Raw genomic sequence first — 21,872 nt, 5'->3', positions numbered from 1 at the left:
TAAAGTTTGTACTACGAACTGAAGTTCTTTTGATTGCTTTTGCAAGTCAGACCAAACTTCAGACGAAAAATCTGAAGTTTTACTTTGATAAGGTCACACTTCAGGCAAAAAATTCTGAAGTTCATACTTCAGACATAAATTCTTGCTACTTCAGGTCCCGTATGTCTAAAGTTATCCGAATAGTGGGTACGCTTGCAATTATTTTTGCAAAGTGGGTATAAATTAAATTGTGACCCAAAAACTGGGTATAGATGCAAATCCCCCATAACAAGCTATAAAGAAGAAATAAAGCCCAGGTTTTGTCGATTGGGCCTTCGACGGCCCAAGTTCTATGGCCACATAAAAATACGACGCCGTTATAACGGGAGCTTATTTCATTTTTGAATAAACCCTGGCGCTGCTTTGCCCTAAACCGTGGTGGTCGTGTTCGATCTTGCTTCGACTTAAGCCCTAGCGTGTTCTTCAATTTCTTCAGCAACAAAATGAAGCTCGTCAGGTCAGTTTAAAATCTTCAATTTATTCTCAAGTTCTTTTTTTCCCTTACGGTGAGCTTAAGTCATGGATTTGACTTTAAGTTTCTGTGCAGATTTTTGATGAAGTTGAACAACGAGACCGTATCAATTGAGCTCAAAAACGGCACCGTTGTTCATGGAACCATTACAGGTCACTCTCTCTACCTTTCTGTCAATTATTTTTGGCTTCTTATTCTTAGTATATAATTCTTATAGCTGTTTACTTACTAGGTATGGCCATAATTAATTTCTTAAGTTAAAAAGAAAAACCTGCGCTTTCCTAATAGCCGTATTAGTCACGCCAATTCGATACTGTAGTTGCTGGGAGGAATATGCAAGTTGCTGAACTGAATTTTGGTTAACGTCACATGTTAAGTTCGTTTATACGTCATGAATGGTAACTGCAATAGCTTACCTCACTCTCCGTCATTACCACCACTAGCAGAGTTTGATTCTGGATTTGAAGTTTATGGATCTTTTTGTTGATTAAGTGATTTGTTTCATTAAAAGGAAAGGCATCAAGAAAATGCAGGATTACAAGGAGCTTAATTACAGGAGTGGTAACAAGTACCAAAAAGTGTCCAATACTAATTACTGGGACAATTTTGTCTAGCAAAAACAAGTAGTTAAACATTTGTCTTTAGGTGAGTGGTTTGGAGTTGAGATGCCATCAAAACATCTTCTGTTTCTCTCATTCCATAGACACCAAAAAATAATTTCAGGGATCATAAGCCACATCTTTTTGATGAATTTATCAACTTTCCAAAGATTCCAACTCAAATATGCCTCTCAGATTCTGTGGCATGACTGAAGTTTATGGATTTCTACAACGTCTCAAGTTAATATACTATATTACATGAGTTTTATAGATATTTAGTGAATTGCTTAATACATATATATGGTCTAAGCAAAAGCTACCAGGTGTTGAATTTGATGAAATAAGCACAGACTCAACGAAGTAAGATCTCTACTTCTCTTTCATGGCTGTACAAGTTGAAAGAAATTGATGTGTTCTATAGTTACTCTAATTGTTCAATAATTTCTTCCTAAGAAATTTTTTTCCCAGTACTATGGCAGACTTTGTTTTAGGCTTTCTAACACCGATATAATATCCTTCTCAAGAAAATATGTACGGACCCACATGAAAATTCTAATCATCAATGACCTTTTGTGCGTGCAAATACAACTATCTTGCCTCCCAAATAGTTGGGTTGGCTATACGAATGATGAATTCGCTATATCTGTTTTGCGCTATTCAGACTATTTCATTAATTCACACTTATCTGTACACTGACATACAAATCTCTAAGCAAACTAAAAACGAGGAACTTGGTGGCATGAACATGGTATTCATAGCATGCTTTTTGTTATTTTCTTAAGATCTTTAATGATTTAACTCCATTTCACATAATCTTTTCTTTAAAATTGGTGGCACTCCTTTGTGCATATTCTGGACTATTTGGCTGAAGAGATATAGAGTTTGTTTTGATGGACAGAAATGTTAAAAGTAAGTGTTTTCACTTTGGTGTAAAAGTAGTCTAGTTGATGACGAAGATCATTGTATGGGGTTTCCGGAGTTGTTAGGGAGATGCTGTAACTTATTGCATGGACATTCCCAGTAGCCCTGTGTAATTCAGTGGTACCATCTTCTTGTTCAAAAAAAAAATCTGTGGTACTATCTTGGTACTTTCTTAATGAACTTTGACCTTATACAAAAATATTTAAAACTATGTCTGGTTGGGGTAAAAAGGAAAAAAAAACAAAGAAGCTTAGGAGGAATGCAAATAAAAGAGGAAACTTACGAATCATTTCTTTTTAAGTAAAAATGTACAGGAAGCGAAAGTAGAGGGGTGCATATCCCTCTATCTATATTACATAGTCTATCTAAAATTTGATGGAAAAATGAAACGTATTTGTCTTTCTTCTCTTCCAACCATCCAAACAACCAGATGTACATGGCTACCCTGCACTTAAGGGAGGAAAATCAGCAGACAACCGATTCTTCACTTAAGGGAGCTGAGTAGTATGATCTATCTCCTTTATGCTACACATCCCATTATAGAACCAAACAGTGTATAAGTTGCATCTAAATCTAATGGCCACTTGAGTTTGAGATATAGTATTTCAAATACTTCTAAATTTTCACGGTTAAGAGCGTCCAACAATTTGACCTAGTGGTCAATGGAGTGTGTATAAACCTCGGAGGCTAGAGTTCAACTCTATGTTGCTTATCCTCCAAAGGTTCCACCACACCCGTGTCAGGTCGTTCAAAATTGCATTACTTTTGGATTACCCGATACAAACCGGTAGTTTTTTTGGAGGATTGAGTAACATATGTTTAAATCCCGGTAGAGACAAAAATGATACGTGATTTCTTTCCATCTTCCTAAGTCTTGGTAGGTAGAGTTACCTGATACCTATGCTGTTTGGAGGTAACAGGTAACGGTGGAATAGTCGAAGTACGCGCAAACTGGTCCAGATATCACACTATAAAAAGGTCCATAACCATTATTTTGTTGATACAATAGGTGTATAATGTAATGCTCTTCAGGAAATTAAGTGATGTAAGTCAACTATGTTTTGCATGTCGCTATAGATTATTTTGAGACCACTGCACTTAGTCTTCTATACAAGTGAAAAATTCTATGCTCAATCATTTGGTCCAAGAGCTTTCTCATTTGCTGTGCAGAACCATGTTCCTTCACCGCATTGTTCTCCAAAATGTGCATTAGTTGCTCTTATCTCCACAAATATGACATTGATTGACAATCTTATGTTCAATGGTCATTTCATCTGTATGAAAAACTTGATTACCTAGTTGTTGCTATACCATAACTTTATGGTGTAAAATTGATTTTATAAAAAATAACATGATGATCGATGCCTTTAACTTGTGTGAATTGTCATTGTCTATGTGAGGTGTGAGTAAGCTATTATTTAATGTTCGAGGTTAAAGTTTTAGGTACGTAAGGACAGAAGCTTAACACAGCAAGTTGAGTACTAAGGCTTGTGGTATTTGATATTTAGGTATGTAGAACTAGTGAAAATAGTGATGTCATGTACTCCTTATCAAAAGAGAGTTTTTTTATCAAAAAATATGAGAGATGCCATTTGCTTTCTTTCTCCCCTTCTCTACCCTCCCCCCTCTTTCCTATAAAAAGCACATACACGATTTAAAAAATAAACAGAACAAATAAGAACTTTACCATGCTAAATAGGCATGCCATGCAATCACGGGTCCTAATTTTGCACGGAAGCTCTAGTTGATGGCTATCTCTGTATTGCAGTTTGAAAGCTATCTCTGTTTTGGAGAACGAGGGTGGTCTAAAATAGATATTTGCCCTATTCTCATATTTATAGACCTCTATGAATTCTTCCATAATCTGTCGGATGACCTCTCCATGCTTTGTGATTTTTATTCTGTGAGTGGTTGCTTATGCTAATAGAAAATTGCTAGATATATTTGGGATATAGATATATGTTCTCTAGCCCATTGTTATGTGTTTTTGTATTAACTAGTCACAATGGCTACTGGTCTGTCTCCTTATTAGAACTGCTGAATTAAGGGTTGCGAGTTAGTTTCTAAGTAGAGTTTAATTTTTATAGGTGTGGATGTTAGCATGAACACACACCTGAAGGCTGTCAAACTTACTCTAAAGGGAAAGAATCCAGTGACGTTGGATCACCTGAGTGTGAGGGGTAACAACATCCGTTATTACATTCTCCCTGACAGCTTAAATCTTGAGACTTTGCTGGTGGAAGAAACACCTAGGGTGAAGCTGAAGAAGCCAACAGCTGGTATTGTCATATTCTCAAGGACTCTGTTCAAAAGTTTTTTTATGCCTTCTAGCTGTATGGGTTAAATTTCCTTGATGCTTGGTCATCCTACTAATATCCCCTTCCTGTGATTCTTCCTCTTCAGGAAAGCCTTTGGGACGTGGTCGCGGGCGTGGTCGCGGGCGTGGACGTGGTCGAGGCCGCTAAATGCATTCCAGCTCTTCTAATTTTTTGCAGTATGTCTATGTTAACGTATATGTATGGATGGAGAGATTTGCTCTTAATTTTCCAGCGGAAAAGAGATTAATCTCATGCAACAATTTATTCTGGATCTTTAAAATCAGAGACTGTTATTTTGTTGCATCATATGGACCACTAACATTACTACCCAATCTCGTTCACTTCTGCTCCGCCTAAACAAGGCAGAACAATTATGGTTACTTTTGCATCCGGCCAGGTGCATTCCTCCCTTTTTATTTTCCTTACTATAAACTTTAAGCTTTTTTCACTGCATTAACCTTTACCCAACCTCCATAGTGCTAACACTTGAAGGAAGAAAAAAAGGACTGTTGGGACATCGGCCTGATCTGTTGAGTACAGTTGTTACTGAAGTAGGAGAAAGGCCAAAACATTTCTATCAGTAGCATTTGTCTAATTGAGTTAGTGATATAGTTGTCTGTAGTGTTTGCAGACCGGCACACATTTTCCTTCATAATTTAGTCTTTTACAGTAAAGGATTTTATGCATGTGTGTATCTGGGCTTTCTTTTCCTAACTTGTTTATCTGTCAACACTATTAATCTATCAACTAGCGCTCAATCTATAAATCAACATTCTGTAATTCATTTTGGTTTTCAAGCTGTATTTTTGCATTTTGCTTCATTTCACCCAATAACGTTTTAACCAAACCGTGAAAACAATAGCCAATAGTAGTGCTTTCTCTCTTAATGAAAATGAGTCTGGTTGGTGGGATAAGGGATTATAGTTTTGATTCCAGGATTAGCAATCTGAGGATTGTTTATATCATAATTGTTTAGTTAGAGTTCGTCGTATGTATCTGTTATAGACGATTTTGTTAGTTTAGGTCGAGTTTTGTATCAATTTCTTCACAAAACTCAGTAACCGTTTGTTCGTATAATTTTGTTTTAAAAAATTCTCGTTGAACCTAGTTTCAATTGTGAAATAGAGTAATATGACAAGACAAACTCGTTCGATGAGTTCATCACCTTATTCAAAGTCGGTTTCAATTGAGAAATTGAACAACATGAGAAGAGAAACTAGGTCGATGAGTTTATCTCCTCATTTAACCCCAGTTTTGGTTGAGAAATCGATTGATGAACGAAATATGGGAAGACAAATTCGTTCTGACAATGTTAAAGTGTTAGAATCTCGAAAGGATGTTGTTAGACAATCTGAGAAAAAGAAGAGCAAACTGGTTAAAGTGGATGATGCTGAAGGTAAGAAAAAACGTGTCGTGGAGGACGAAGTGAATTTGGGTGTCAAACTAAAAAAAAAAAAAAGGTAAGGTTCAGAAGGCAAAAAAAGTTAAAATTCCTGACAAAGTTTGTAAGGTACATACAATTTCAGTTATATTTTTTTTCTTTCTATTATTGAATCTTCTTTTAAAATTGGATTTAGTTTGTATTTGTTTGTTTTTAATTCGTGTAATTTATTTGTAGCCTAGGAAGCTTTATATTCCAGTTGGTGAGCCTTTTCCTATTACTCATTGGACATCATACACTAATGTGGACATCGTATCAGTTTTACAGTCAAAGCTGACTGATGTCCAGCTTCAGATGTTTAGGGAAAGCTGTTTTGGCTATTTTCTTGATTTACCTCGAGTTGCTATCCAGACACAACTTATTCGTTCTTTAATGTTTAGGGAGTTGGTTCAAGATAAGTGTGATCAATTTTATGTGAAATTGAATGACGAATGTGTTTTATGTTTTGGTCTTTGGGAATTTGGTGTTGTAAGTGGTTTAAACTATTGTGGCAATGAACATGTCGAGGGTAACTTTAGTAGACCCAATAGGTTAGTGGATACTTATTTTTCTAGTTTTGAAGCGGTGTCAAAGAAGTCGCTTATTGATTGTTTTGAGAAGAAGAAATGGCAGTCTGATGAAGACGCACTTAAGATTACAATCATTTATTTCATAAACACATTTCTAATGTCCACTCTGGCTCAGAAGACATTTATAAGTAAACGTGATTTCTATCTTGTCGAGAGTGGTGAGTATGTGTCCTTTCCCTCGGGTAAGATTGCGTTTCGAGCTTTAATGAAGTCGGTGAGGGATAAGTTGATTTGAAAGTCTTGCACTACAGGTGTGGTTCTATGAATGTTGCACTGTAGTTGATCAAAAGTTTTTTATTCGCGTTGGAGATCATACACCACGCATGTTGAATTGGGAAACGACAGACAAGCCAACGCGTGAGGACGTCTCTACTGGTTTTTCAACAGCACAGGGAATACGGTACCAGCTTTTATGTATTGATGGGTTATACATATATGATACATTGTAATTCATTGTGATACATCAAATATACAATTTTTATACATCTTTGATACATCTAGGACTGAAGCACTTTTTGTTACATTCGCAGTTTAAAAATATTTCTCCTACAACTGAAGAGCTAATCTCCTCTCTCTAGGCGATTCGATGGAAATTTGAGCAGCCATGGCTGCTTCGATCTCTCCCCAGCCTTTAACTGTGGGAGAGCAGATCCAAAACACAAATGAACCAAACCAAAATATAAAATGCCATCAATCATATGCTGCCCAAGTTCTGCCACCGAAATCTGATACAAAAATTCAAAAAACTGACTTGAATGCGGTTAAAATCATCCACGGAGAACCAACAATTGCATTTACCATGGAAGAAGTTAGTAAGTTCACAATCTCAGAAGGATTACACCAATCCGTCATCGTCAAATTTTCTTACGGAAAACCAGATCTGCGCGACTTGAATATTATGTAACTTGAATTTCATCATATACTAGTAAAATTTGATTTATATGAATATTATGTTCAGTTCTTATCAAGGTCGACAAGATATGTTAAAGCCAAAGGGGAGTAATTTTTCTTTCGGACTTTTCCATGGACGCTAGGATTCAATCCTAGGGAGGAAACATCGAAAGCAGTTGTCTGGATTTCCTTTCCAGAACTGCCGCCCGACTTCTTTGCAAAACAATCGCTACTATCAATAGCTTCAGCAGTCGGAAAGCCACTGGCCGTGGACAAAGCAACAAAACATCGTACAAGACCGAGTGCCGTAAGGGTTAAGGTGCTACTTGACTTACTGGACAAACATCTTAATCAAGTTAAGTTAAAAATTATTGATAAAATAACTGGGAAAGCTTTTGTATTTTATCAGCAGGTTATGTACGATAATCTACCAAAATATTGCTCGTATTGTAAACATCAAGGGCATGATGAACGATCATGTCGTGTGATGCATGGGAAGAGTAATACAACTGAAAAGGCTGGAGATAATGTACTGGGTATACTTAATGAGATGAATAATGTTGAGCAATATAAGCGAGACGCTAGACAGTTACTAAACGCAAAAAAATCTGGGCAAAAAGATGGAGTCCACCAGGCTGCTACAGACAAAGTTGCTGCCATTATTTCAATGGAGCTTGTTCAGTTAAATGTAGGGAACAAGGCAGTAGGTGTTGCTCAGTTTGTTAATCCTGTAGCAACATGGAACCAAGTCAAAGATAGTAGACCAAAGGCAAACACTACTTGCAAAGACAAAGACACTACTGGTAAGGAACTTGCTCTGATCGAGGCTATAACTGATGTAGCAGCGGCAACAACAACTAATAAAGCTGTGATAATTGCAAATAAATTTGCAGTACTTGAAGAGGGAATGGAAGACATTGACTAGAATCCACAAGTCACAATGGTGGAAGAAGCTAGGGAAGTGCAGAAGATGGCTGAGAAATATCCTGATTCGACAAGGAAACAAGTCACTAGGTCTCCAACCAAGAAACTTAACCATAAAGCTACTAAGTTTACTCCTGTTGGTCAAGGGAATAAGTCAGCATCACAAAAGGAGTCCACATCACAATGGGTTACTAGAACTTTTGGGCAAGGTGTTACTACAAATCAATCGTGCAAAGAAATTCCTTCACAAACCATTGACTCAAATGCAACAGGTGAAAAAGCTATTGCTACAAAAGAGAAGACAATTGATGGGGTTCAGAGGAGCTTTGGCATGCACAAGGAACATATTAATGTGCCCCTCAACCGTTCTTGTCAAGACATACCATTGCAGACATTTGTGAACTCACCTGAATCAGATGGAAAAACTACAGGTTCTATACAGCAGATGTGTTTCATTACCGAGGTACATCCTACACCAATTTCTGATGATGGAAGGGAGAACTCACTACCAGCACAAGGTCATAAATATGGATCCAGGAAGCCTTTACACAATAACACAACTGGGGAAGTAATTGCCAATGTTGGTTGTGAATTTACAATAGTTTCAGATAAGGAGAAAGCCAGTAATCATGATGCAGAGCCACATCAAAATACATTTAGGTCAGAATCTAAAAATATCACTGTGAAGGGTTCACTGATTATGTATGAGCAACCGGGGTCAGCCATGGTCCCTATGGAATCTACTGCAATTGAGACACTGCCTACCGCATGTGCATCAGTAACTATATCTCCAATGCAGATTCAAATCAATGCACCATTAAAATCTCCTAACCAGATAATGCATGACATTATTACTCACAACGAACTACCTTTGCAAATTCATGAAGCTTTTGCCAACAAAGAGCAGCTGGAAGATGACAGTGATGATGAAACTACTGCTGGGAACTTCAAGGCTATCGCAAGGGAAGGAGATTTGTCACCTAGGGTTACAGCTAAACATGGGAAGAAAGGAAAGAAGTTAACTCAACACAAAGAACAACAACCACCTACAAGAATCCTGCCCAAGAGGGCAGCCTCCACGACTAGATGATGATTAAGACACTCATATGGAACATAAGGTCTGTAAAGACTCAACATGACTTTCAGAGAGTTATCAACATGCACAGGGAACATGGATTTTTCATTATAGCACTCATGGAGCATTTCCAAAAATAGAGGTTTATTCAGAACTACAGAAGGAGACTAGGCATTGAAACTGTAGTCTCAAATGTTAATGGCAAGATATGGCTTTTTCTTGACTCTGTTGTTCAGTGGGATTTGGTGAGTGACACTGATCAGGAACTAACTATCAAAGTTTATCATCAAGATATTGGTAAGCATATCATGATGACTTTCGCGTACGCAAAGTGTTCATCTCTGGACATATTAGAATTGTGGGATAATCTTTACTACCTTGCCAGAGACATGGAACTTCCTTGGGTTGTTGGAGGGGATTTCAATGTAGTTCTTAATGAAGAAGAGAAAATTGGTGGCTTGCCAGTGTACCCTCTAGAATATGAAGATTTTACTTTCTGTGTAAACTCCTGTGGACTGTTTGACATGGGTTACAAAGGAAGCCCATTTACTTGGTGGAATGGGAGGCCAAATGCAGAATGCATATTTAATAGATTGGAAAGAGTTTTTATCAACTTACCTTTCCAAACGTTATTCTCTAGTACTGAAGTGGAGCATCATATTAGAACAGGCTCCAACCATGCACCTCTCTTGATGAGTTGTGGTTATCAGACTATGCAAATTGCCAAACCATTCAAGTTCTTGAACTTCTAGACAAAACATGAATCTTTTATCATAGTGGTTAGATAGAACTTGATAGCATATTTTACAGGAGATCCCTTCTAGGTGTTCAAACAGAAAATGAAGAGAGTCAAGACAGCTCTTTCAAAATGGAGCAAACTTACTTTTGGGGATATCTTCAAACAACTTACTTTGAGAGAGAATGTGGTCAGAGTAAAGGAAATTTTATTTGAAGAAAGACCAACATGTTGAGAATAGAATTGTACTACAGAAGGCTCAAGCTGAATTGAAAAAATATCTGAGCATCGAGGAACAATATTGGAAACAAAAGGCATGCATGACTTAGCTTGCAAAAGGGGACAGAAATACCAAATTCTTCCATAATCATGTGAATGGTAAAAGGCAAAAGCTCCAGTTGAAAAGAATTCAGAACAATGCTGGTACATGGATTGACTCACAGGAAACTGTAGCTTCTGCTGCAGGGGAATACTACCAGAGGCAGTTCACACAAGAGGATGAGCCTTCCAACTTTGACATGCTAAACAATGTTCCAACAATGGTATCTTCTGAGTAGAATTTAGAGCTATGTAAAGTTCCTACATCAGAGGAGGTCAAGGTAGCAATTTTTTTATTTAAGTGGGGAAAGTGCAAATGGTCCAGATGGTTTCACTGACTAGTTCTTCCAAGTATGCTGCGATATAATTAGTGAAGACATTTACACATTGGTTAAGTTGTTCTATGGAGGGAGATTATTGCCTAAATCCATAACCCATACAAACCTTGTGTTGTTGCCAAAAAACAAAATGTCTACACTTTCTCATACCTCAGGCCTATAAGTTTGAGAAATTTTATAAACAAGGTCTTCTCTAGAGTTTTTCATGACAGGCTTGAGAAGTTTCTACCTTCTTTGATCTCCTCCAATCAGTCAGGCTTTGTTAAAGGGAGAAGCATATTTGAAAACATCATCTTAACTCAAGAAATTGTTATTGGCATAAGACTAAGGGGTAAACCTACCAATGTAGTTTTCAAACTTGATATCGCAAATGCATACGATAGGGTATCTTTGAGGTATTTGATGCATGTATTGAGGAAAATGGGCTTTGTAGAATGCTTCATCAACATGGTATGGAATTTAATATCCAATAACTGGTACTCAATTCTTATAAATGGTCAAGCTACAAACTTTTTCCACTCAACAAGAGGTGTCAAACAAGGTGATCCACTATCTCCAGCTTTGTTCATCTTTTCAGCTGAGGTACTATCTAGATCATTGAATAAGCTTTTTGAAGACAAGAGTTTCATAGGATATGGCATGCCTAAATGGACTGAGCCCTTAAATCACTTAGCCTATGCAGATGACACTATCATATTTGCTTCTGCTGATCAATATTCTATACAAAAGATTGTGGATGTCCTGAACAGATATGAACAAACCTCTGGCCAACTAATTAACAAAGCAAAAACATCTTACTATATGCATTCCAATACTGCTGGAGCACTGTTCGACAGAGTTGGAGCCCTTGCAGGATTTTCAAAAGGAGAATTTCCATTCACATATCTTGGATGTCTAATTTTTTACAAAAACAAAAAGAAGAAAAGAATACTACAGTGAACTAATTAAAAAGGTAAAGGCTCAACTGCATTCATGGAAGGGTAAACTTTTGTCATATGGAGGAAAAGCAACTTTAATCTCAAGTGTACTACAGCGTATACCTACTCATATACTATCAGTCCTTGATCCACCAAACAACGTTCTGGAACATTTACATAAAACATTTGCAAGATTCTTCTGGAGCAACAAAGATGAAGGAAGGAGCAGGCATTGGAGTAAGTGACAGAATTTATGCTTACCAAAGGAGGAAAGTGGACTTAGCTTCAGATCTCTGTATGATGTTTCAAAGGTACTGTTTGGCAAACTGTGGTGGAAGTTCAGGACAACAAAATCACTCTGGGAAAATTTCATGTGGAATAAATACTGCAAAAAAGAACTGCCCACTACTGTCCAGTTTAGGCATGGCTCACATGTTTGGAGAAAGATGTTGGAGGCAAGGGAAGAATTGGAACATAAAATCTTATGGGAAATGAACAGAGGCACAACCAACATATGGCACGAAAATTGGACAGGCCTAGGGGCATTATATCATGTTGTTCCACCAGAATTTGTCATCAATGAAAACATTTAGGATGCATCTGACCCGAGAGAAGGAAATGATTGGAATCATCATCTTCTGGCCTTAACTTTCCCAACAGACATTGCAGATCATATAACACAGAAAGTACATTTTGAAAATAGTTGTGAAAATTGGGATTCACCTAAATGGATGCCTACTGCATCAGGGAGATTTTCAGTATCCACTGCATGGCAATTAGTTAGGCATAAAGCACCAACAAATCCTGAGTACAAGCAGCTGTGGACTAAGGGATTACCTTTCAAGATTTCTTTCTTCCTTTGGAGATTATGGAAAGAAAAAATACCAACAGATGATATGTGGAGACGGAATGAATACATGGTGGTATCAAAATGTTGGTGTTGCATTCAACCGGAGAGTGACACATTTCAACATATATTCCTAACAAGCTTAACAACAGATATAGTGTGGAAATTCTTTGGGCAGGCTGCAGGTATTGTTGATAACTTAGTGAAGGTACATCAAGCCATAAGAACTTGGTGGAATCTCTCATGCTGTCCCAAACTGAAGCCCCTATTCCAAGCAGCCCCGACAGTGATAATCTGGGAACTTTGGAAAAGGAGAAATGTCATGAAGCATGGTGGATTAGTGTCTTGCTGCAGAGTTATTCGTGAAGTGAATAAAACATTACATAACTTAGCAAAGCTCAGATATCGCTGGTTAAAAAACATACCACTTCAATGTCCAGACATGATTGCATTCTTTGAAGGATATAAACCATCTTTGGTAACAAAGAGAGTTGCATGGAATTCACCCTATGAAGGATGGTTCAAATGTAACACAGACAGAGCATCGAAAGGCAATCATGGACAAAGCTCTTACGCTTACTATGTTAGAGATTGGAAAGGTGATTTGGTTTTTGCTAGGGCAGAAAAAATTGCAGATACAACCAACATGATTGTAGAAGCAAAAGCAATTGCTGAAGGGTTGACATTTTATGTCCATCAACAACATCATCCTCTTATAATTGAGAATGATTCACTGGTAATGAAAAAGATAATAAAAGGTGAATGGAAAACACCCTGGTGCATAAGCAAGGATGTGAATATGATCAAAGGAATCAAGGACAATTTCAATGTGATCTTCCAACACGTCTCAAAGGAGGGAAATACACTGGCAGATTTTTTAGCTAACCTGGCTTTTTCTTATGCAGGTACAATAACATTTCACTCATTCATTGAGTTGCCAAGTGCAGGTAGGAGAATACTCAACCTAGATAAGGCCCATATCCCTAACCTTAGGATAAGGGTAGCAAAGAGGAAGGCTCCAAACTGATGTAATGCTGGATCAATACAAAAAATAGAGGAATATAATCACACAGGCTGCACACGGGATCAAACAGAATACTACAAATTCATACATTATCACAACATCGACAATTCAATATCCTCCTTCAGCTATTTTTCAACTACAGTCACTCAGCTGACTCACACAAAATCACAATGGATTCTCGAAGACATCACACACCTGCCAAGCATCGGAGTGTGGCTTCAATCACCAGTGTTGTTCCTTTGGTTAAATATAATTACTGTATATGAAGAGGCTCCCTTTTCTACATATGCTTCAAGAGGAAATAACTGCAGTTACATCAAAGTTATCAACACTGCTAGATACTACGTTGATCAGTGTACACTTTGAACATCTACTACATCTATCTTTCTGGAAAACAGTCGACAGTATACTTACTATTTGGAGCTGTTTCAATTCTCAGTGGTATTAGCTTTTATAATGCTCATTATGGGCATGCTATAGTAACAAATATGAAGGAACTGCATTGCTTATTCATGAGCATGGTGAACATTCTATTTGTAATGGATCATTCAGCGCTGGGTCATAACTAAAGTCATAACATACATTTAATTGACAGAGTATATGGACATGAGAAGGTTGATCAGATGATCCTCGATTACAATAGGGAATTACTTTCAATGGTTGCGCTGGATAGATTGATTCAGTTGACTAACTGTATGGAGATGTGTGATTTTCCAGTGGTATTAGCATTCTATAATGCTCATTCTGGGTATGATATATCACCATGTGGGAAGAAACTACAGTGCTCCTTCTGGCTTGCACAGATTCAGTTGTGCTTAACTGGTATGTTTACGACAATTTACCACTGCAAGCTGGGTTTTAAGCAAAGAAATATCAAACATCTGTGTTCTATATCAACACTGATACTGGAGTTCAACCTTCTACACCATACAATGAAGCTATTTTATCTGTTATGTTGTACCTGTTATGGATTTACACTTACTTACTCCTTTGGATTGCAAAACATGGCGCCTGGTGAGAGCTTTGGAGGTGCTACATAGAGTTGTTTGCAATTGGTGTGTGAATTCATATACATCATTATCAGTTGGATGTCTTACATTAAAAATTGTCTAGCTTCAATTTTTCTGTTGGTTAAAGCTACAATATTTGGTAGCAATAGACATCTTTTGCAATTTTCTATTATTTACTTTTTGTAATTCAGCCCCAATTTGGGATTTATTAGTATATTAGCTGTTAGGTGTACCACCTAGTAGTATATTTGCTAAAAAGGGGAGATTTACTTCGCATGTTGAAGTTAATGATGAGTATCAGAAATATTTGACATCACGTAACAGGGAAAAACTTCCTATTGATGATAGTGATAATTTTGTCACGCCACCCCCGAAACAGATTAAAGAGCCTGTCCCACCAAAAAAGGCATCGGGTGTCCAACCTGTTTATTATGACCGTGAGTTGCAGAAGTTGAAAGCTGATGTTAAACAGGTTTGTATTGGTTTTTTTATATATATTATTTTTGAAAGTTTTATTAAAAATGTATATTCAAAGTCTATTATTTTTCTTATTTGTTACCTTCTTTTGTATCTCCGTAAGCAGTTAAAGTCCTTCATGGAATATGTTTATGATAAATTCAAGGAAGTCTTTGAGTTGATAAATTTCAAGGTATGTGTTTCTTTTCCATTGTGTATTTTCTTTTATTTTTTTAGTTAACTTACTGTATCTTTTTTTTTAAATAGTTTGGTGCAAACGAAGACAAATATGGTGCACATCGATAGAAAGACACGAATGGTCGTCAAGACAATAATAATTTTGTGAGCAATATGGAGTTTGGTGGCAATGAAGATGTTGACATGGATGGTTGTAAGGTGTGTTTAGTTATGCATTCTGCACTTTTCCTTTTTATTTTCTTTGTTGTTTTTTATACTTCGATTCTTTTTAAAAAAAAAATAGGTCGGTGGAAGTGAAGGCAAAGATGTTCCACATTCTCAAGGATATACCAGTGCACATCATCATAATAACATTGTGATCGATGCAGCAGATCAGTTAAGTGTCAATATCATAGAAGAACCTTCTGGTATGAAAGTTAACATGTTCATCGCTAAAGTAACTTTCACACCAGATGTAGCGCATGCTGGCGCTATTGGTGAGAATGCAGATGAGGCGGCATGGGAGATGGAGGCAGAATCTGAGAAAGAAAAGGTTCCCGAATCTCATACTGGCGTTGTTTGTATGACTGCAAGTGTTGATGAAGCGGCAGGGGAGATGAAGGAACAATCTGAGAAAGAGCTTCCTGAATCTCAGATTGTTCTGTACCAGCCTGAATTACTTTCTGAAGTTTTGCCGCAAATGGAAAAAAGAAAGAGATATCCTGTAAAGGCCGTGCAGTCTCCGTTCATTATTGTATTTGATTCAGGATCCAATACTGGTGTTGTTGCAGCGAAAGAAAAAAAGCAATTTTTTATTGTTAAGCATCATTTTCAAAGCAAAATCTGAACTGGTGTTAACAACTCTTTGTTGAATGTATTTGATGCGTGGGGAGAAGAAGGGAAGTCCAGAAAGAAATGTTTCCAACTTCTGAGTTTTGTTCAGTTTTATATTTTAATATATTGTCATTTGTAGCATTATTTTATATCAAATCACTGTATCTCTTTGTGTATATCTGTTACCGGGAATGAAATTTACCCGAACCATGTTAGTGAACTCAATCCTACTTATGATCTTGGGGTATATCATATTGAAGACAAAAAATAATTTTACACTTTGGCATATAATGGTCAGCCTTTGGATGACGCGGTATGTAAGAAGTTACTTTTATAATTTTTTTTTAATTTTAGCCAGTGTACATGTGATCAGGACTCTTAAGTTAGAACAGATTATTAATTGTTATCTTGCCTGGCACAAGAGAAGTAGTGAGCATTCATTTTCCTTTATTTTCTGTGAATTTAGTTTGAAAAAGCATAGCTGCTTAAAGCTTACGAGCCTTCAGTGATTAATTATTTGTTATGTTTTGTTTCAGCACATTGATGTTTTGTTCTATTATTTGAGGAAGGAGGAGAAGTATGACAAAGACCTACCTGTAACATTCACCACCACAGATTGGTACTTCGACGAGAAAATTAATGAGTTGTGTCAAGCGTTTATTGATACGGATGGAGATAGTGAAGTGTACAATCTGAAACATGTCATTGTAGAGTATATTTAGGGGTATGTCTTAGATGCCAATATTCCATGGCACAATGTCAATCACGTCTTAATGCCAATTAATATTGCAGAACAATGGCATTGGATAATGGTTGTGATGTCCTTCAAGGATAGGTGCATTTATGTGTATGACCTATGCACGGTAGAGCTGCTCATCAAGCCAAAGTTTATAACACAATGCGAAAGTATTCTGTGTTGCTGCCTCATTTTTTCGTGCACATGCATTTCTATTTAAACAAAAAAGATATCAATTGGCGCACTAGTGTCTACAAATCAAAGGACTTGATTACCCCTTTTGATGTAAAACTGGTTGAAGGACTGCCTCAACAAGTCGAAGCGTATGAATTTCTTTTAACACAATCTGTTTTATTTTTAGATTCTGCAGTTTGATAATTGTTGTTATTTTTATTTTTGTAGTGATTGCGGTATATTTGCGACATCATTTGCCGAGTATTTCATTGAGAGCAAGACGTCTCCTAAAAAATTCAATGCCTATGCACACCAACGCAGATTTGGTCCTCTCTTGTGGGATTATGCTAGAAAGAGGGTGGAACTGAACGCGCAAAGTGATGATGAGATTATTGGTCGATAGAATAAGTCGCGGAAGCGGAAGAAGTAGTTACCTTTGTCATTGTTGTAGGATGAACGCAATAATTTCGTTTTGTATTGTGTTCTGTTATGTTGTCATTGTTGTAAGACGAATTAGATTTGTTTGTATTTGAATTTTATGAATACTTTTAAGATTTGTACGACAAATGAGTTGTCTGCTCTGTTATAAAAGTTTAATGAGTTTTAATGCAATATTGGAGTATTGCAGTTTAGTTTATTGTGGTGTTTTCTCCCTTGATTTTGTATTGTGAATTCAAGATATAAAAAATATATGGTAGTTTGTGATACACTGTCTTTTCCAGATACACGCATGATACAGGTATGATACACATATGATACATAAATGATACAGTCATTTTGGATTGCTGCACAGTTAGTTTCTTCACAATGAGTTCAGCAGTTTGTTTGGTTTCAAAATACGTATTGATGATGCCACACTCTTATTTGCAAATTTCTAAAACTATTTGCACAGTTTTCTAGCTGCTACGACTATTTTCCATTAGTTAGCTTTGTTATTACACAAATACAGACATGAGTAAGAGCCGATACACAGAGATACATAGTTGATACCCAAGAGATATATAGATGATACAAATATGATACATAGCTGATACAACTTCTTTTTTAATCAAACAGATGTATAATTTACCGATACACATAGATACATAGGTGATACACAAGAGATACAAATATGATACATAGCTGATACAACTTCTTTTTTAATCAAACAGATGTATAATTTAAAAAATACACTTGCAACACGATTTTAAATGATAGATCAAATATTTGTTTATATCTAAAATTCAAATGACATTCTGCATTGATACAGTTCTTAATATATTGGGTTCTTCTAAATCTCTATGATATTCAGTAAAGTAAAATAACAATTAATTCTAAGTTTGACATATTTCATCCTCTCTTTGGATTATATCTACAAGTTTTCCTATTGTGATCTTATTCTCCACATTGTCCACATAAAATCGATAATTTTCGTTCCCTTTCAGATATTGGCTTACACCTCCCCTTCCTTGGCCTTCCTATTGATTTAGTCACGTTTGGTGGCAAGATTTTTTTATCTAAAACTTCAACAGGAATTTTTCATGTGCTTTCATCAGGAACCGGATAAATTAGAATTTCATAGGTCTTCAATAGGTACTTTCTGGTGTAGTACACCGAGCAATACTCAATGTGATCAATGTATTTGTATTTTAATACTGCCCAAGCATGTGCACATGGCAGCTCATCCAATTGAAACCTTTCTACAGTTGCAAGTTCGATCTTTTAGGAGCACCATTTTTTACTTACCCTTGTCAAGTACTTAATATAAGTAACTCGTCGAAGGGGTCACCTACAAAATTTATCAACTACCATTAGTGGCAAGAAAGCATATACCCTCAAAACACATATACTTGAGAGCCTACAAGATTCAAAATAGCTTAATATGATGTCAAACTAACCAATATTTCAGCAGTGGGGTAGGCATAGATGCTACATTGAATTGAAAGCCTTATATACATGCAATTTGCTTACATAATGACTAATTTCTTGCATGCCCTAGAAGAAACAGAGAATAGAGGTAGACCAACCAGCTTTGAAAAGAAACAGAAAATCTGAAGCCTCGGGTAACAGAGATAAGACCCTCAATTACTTGAACACTATAATATTGTCTTTGTGCAAACAATGAATATTAGAAAACGTTAGCTTTAATCAATTTGGTCTCCATGTGCCTTGCAGGTGGACACTAGTTTAACATAATCACATAAAGGGTTCAAGATATAACAGATCCATGAATTCGATATGATTACATATTATATGCACAAGTATCTACAGATTCTAGTCATACATTCATCCGATGTGACAATTCGAGATTGTCCATCAGTATTGTATCATATTTTTTCCCAAGATCAATAAATGATTCTATTGCATTCTTTTGGTTTGTAACGTTCCATCATCCGATCAATTGCCTTATGTACTCCAGTAAAGGCAGTACTGGGAGTTCCCTAGCAGCCATGAGCGATGCATTGATCGACTCTGCAATGTTTGAAGTCATTGTCAATGTTTTGTTGACAGTGGAATGTGCTCTGGATCATCTTTCATACCCAACGTTAATTAAGTAATCTTTGACCCTCTTATCAATTCTCTCTACCTCAGCCATGTGGTAATCAAACTTCTCAACTGTCTATGCTTTGGCCATAGCAAAGAATATGTCTTTGAGCTGCAAATGGTTCTTCTTGCAATTCTTTTTACATTATTCCATAGATGCCATATGCAGATACAGTGAGGTACTTGTGGATACAATGTTGCCATTGCATTTTCAATGCCTTTATGCCTGTCCGAGACTTTTCACATTCCCTCCCTTTCCCCAAATGAATCCTTGAACCTCGTGAAAAATCACTCCCAGGAAACATTATTCTCTGAATCTACTATGGCATATGCGAGTGGTAGGATACTACCTAATAAATTGAATCATATAAACACATTTGAGTATATACATGAATAATATATATGTATATGTATATATATATATATATATATATATATATATATATATATATATATATATATATATATACACACACACACACACACACACACACACACACACACACACACACACAAAATATATTATTATTCTTATTTTTACCTGCTGGATCTTGTGTGGATGATATCAATAATGTTCCTCTGTATGTCGATTTAAGAAAGGTTCCATCTACAACAACAACCGATTTGCAATACTGCCATCCTTTTATAGACGAATATAGTGCAACGAAAGCATACATAAATATGTCTTTCTCTATTTTTTTCAAACTTACCACCGATATAGGATTTGTAAGAACCAGCATATAAAAGTAGCTTGGCAGCTTTTCATATGATTCGCTCGGGTTCCATCTCAGTAGTTGAACTGCATATTCCTTCGATCTCCATGCTTGCATATATGTCATTTGAAGACCATACTGCTTGTTCATGTCTCCAATTATGTCATTAGGAGTGTATATTATTTTTGGGTCTTTATACTTGTTTATCAGAAGACTGCCGATGAGTTTTGCAGTAGCTTGACGTTGTTCGTAAGATTTGTCTTTCAGTGGGCATGAGTGCAGTTTGCTGAAATTTCTTACCTTGAAAAGTTTTACTTTTTTCAGGCTCGAAGATTCAAAATACCAATCGCAGTTGTTGTTGATACACATTAGGCAGTACCTACAGGAAGGATATAAACTTTTTCATCAATAAATAGAGCGACATGAAATACAATGATATATAGTGATATATACTGCTATCAACAATACTACATGAAAAAATACAACTATACAGTACTACACGGTGACAACCACAGCTTAAAAGTGTACAATCACAGGCTTACAAGCAACAACTTATTTTCTGCATAATTATGCTTCTAACATCAACTACGATATACATTGAGATACATAATTATACAGTAAATATTCTGATACCTGCTTTCACTTGATCTATTTACCTTAAACTGGAATTTTTCCTTTACCGCCAACTGCTTCATGACTTTGACTATCGTAGCCTTGTATTTATAAATTTGACCTTCTTCTACATCTATGTGTTGAGGGTCAGTTATTATTGTATTTTTATCAGATTTTATATCCTGCCAGTCTTCTCCATCCCCAAACTCAATTATGTTAATTGTATCGCCATTGTATCTCTCCTGTATAACTGAGCTTTGTGCACACTCTGAGAAAATCACAGTAGGATTTGAATTGTAGAAGATCATATCCATATCCTTTTCACTCGATGTTATACAAAGGGGATACATTGTAAATTTCGATCTTTTTTTCAGCTCAAGATATACACATACACCCATATTATTATGTATCACTATTGGTGGAGAACCGTTTTGGACAGTGTATTTGATTTCAATAACATTCAATGAAGTATCTATCATAAGTTATTTCAAAATCACGTCAACAAAATCTTCAAAACTTATATTTGGAGTAACTATTACAACATCGGCATTGTAATCTACAAAACTGTTGTCAACATTCCATCGGCCACCATACTGAATAAAAATTGGTAAATTTGCCATTGGAGTAGCTGAAATTAGGTCAAAACTCACTAATTCCTTGATTGATTTTGATTGTAGTTCGTAGTTCCTTCATCAAAGATGTATCTACACAGAAATCGCGAAAGAAAATTGTTGCTTCTACAGTGAAATTGATCGATTTTTGAGTGAAATTTAGAGCTCCTTTTGAGAATATTTTAGGAGATAATATCGTGATTTACAGAATGTAGGTCTCTGTGAAATTAATACGCTTGAAAAACAGGGAAAGAAGGAAGATCTTTAGCGTGATTCTCGAATGGAAGAATCCTTCCTTGCGTGTATCTCTAATTTTTGGCTAATTTTGGTAAGTGTCTAATTTTGGGCTAGAGATTGATAAGTTTGAGTTTAAATTGGCTATTTCTGTACTTTTCCCACCAAACAACCCCTAAGTACTTAATTTGGACAAAATTTGGGAATTTGAGCCCCCAAGTAATCGGGCCCAATTGAATTCTGTCTTAATAGCGCTAACCCGAAACTTTTGTCTCACTATAAAGAATAGACTCAAGAGTAATAGTAAATTGTCTCGAGAGCTGCGACCTAATACCCTCGTCTCTACGGCAAAAAAATTGGAAT

The 21,872-nt window shown here is 36.4% G+C and overlaps 2 protein-coding genes across 2 annotated transcripts; both read left to right on the top strand.

Moving 5' to 3' along the window:
- The first annotated feature begins 371 nt into the window (after window positions 1–371).
- Window positions 372–4,652, top strand: LOC104117649 (small nuclear ribonucleoprotein SmD1b). Its single transcript, XM_009628720.4, has 4 exons — window positions 372–496; window positions 587–663; window positions 4,119–4,310; window positions 4,435–4,652. Exons 1-4 carry the CDS (start codon window positions 483–485, stop codon window positions 4,494–4,496), a joined length of 345 nt encoding a protein of 114 aa, XP_009627015.1. The 5' UTR covers window positions 372–482; the 3' UTR covers window positions 4,497–4,652.
- A 4,628-nt stretch (window positions 4,653–9,280) lies between these two features.
- On the top strand, window positions 9,281–11,580 carry LOC138894916 (uncharacterized). Its single transcript, XM_070179653.1, has 5 exons — window positions 9,281–9,292; window positions 9,390–9,985; window positions 10,371–10,527; window positions 10,629–10,654; window positions 10,854–11,580. The coding sequence occupies exons 1-5, from the start codon at window positions 9,281–9,283 to the stop codon at window positions 11,578–11,580; spliced, it is 1,518 nt and encodes a 505-aa protein (XP_070035754.1).
- The last annotated feature ends 10,292 nt before the right edge of the window (window positions 11,581–21,872 follow it).

This window comes from Nicotiana tomentosiformis, chromosome 6, assembly GCF_000390325.3.
Source record: "Nicotiana tomentosiformis chromosome 6, ASM39032v3, whole genome shotgun sequence".
NCBI classification, from domain to species: Eukaryota; Viridiplantae; Streptophyta; class Magnoliopsida; order Solanales; family Solanaceae; genus Nicotiana; species Nicotiana tomentosiformis.
This window is presented reverse-complemented; position numbering and strand designations above follow the sequence as displayed.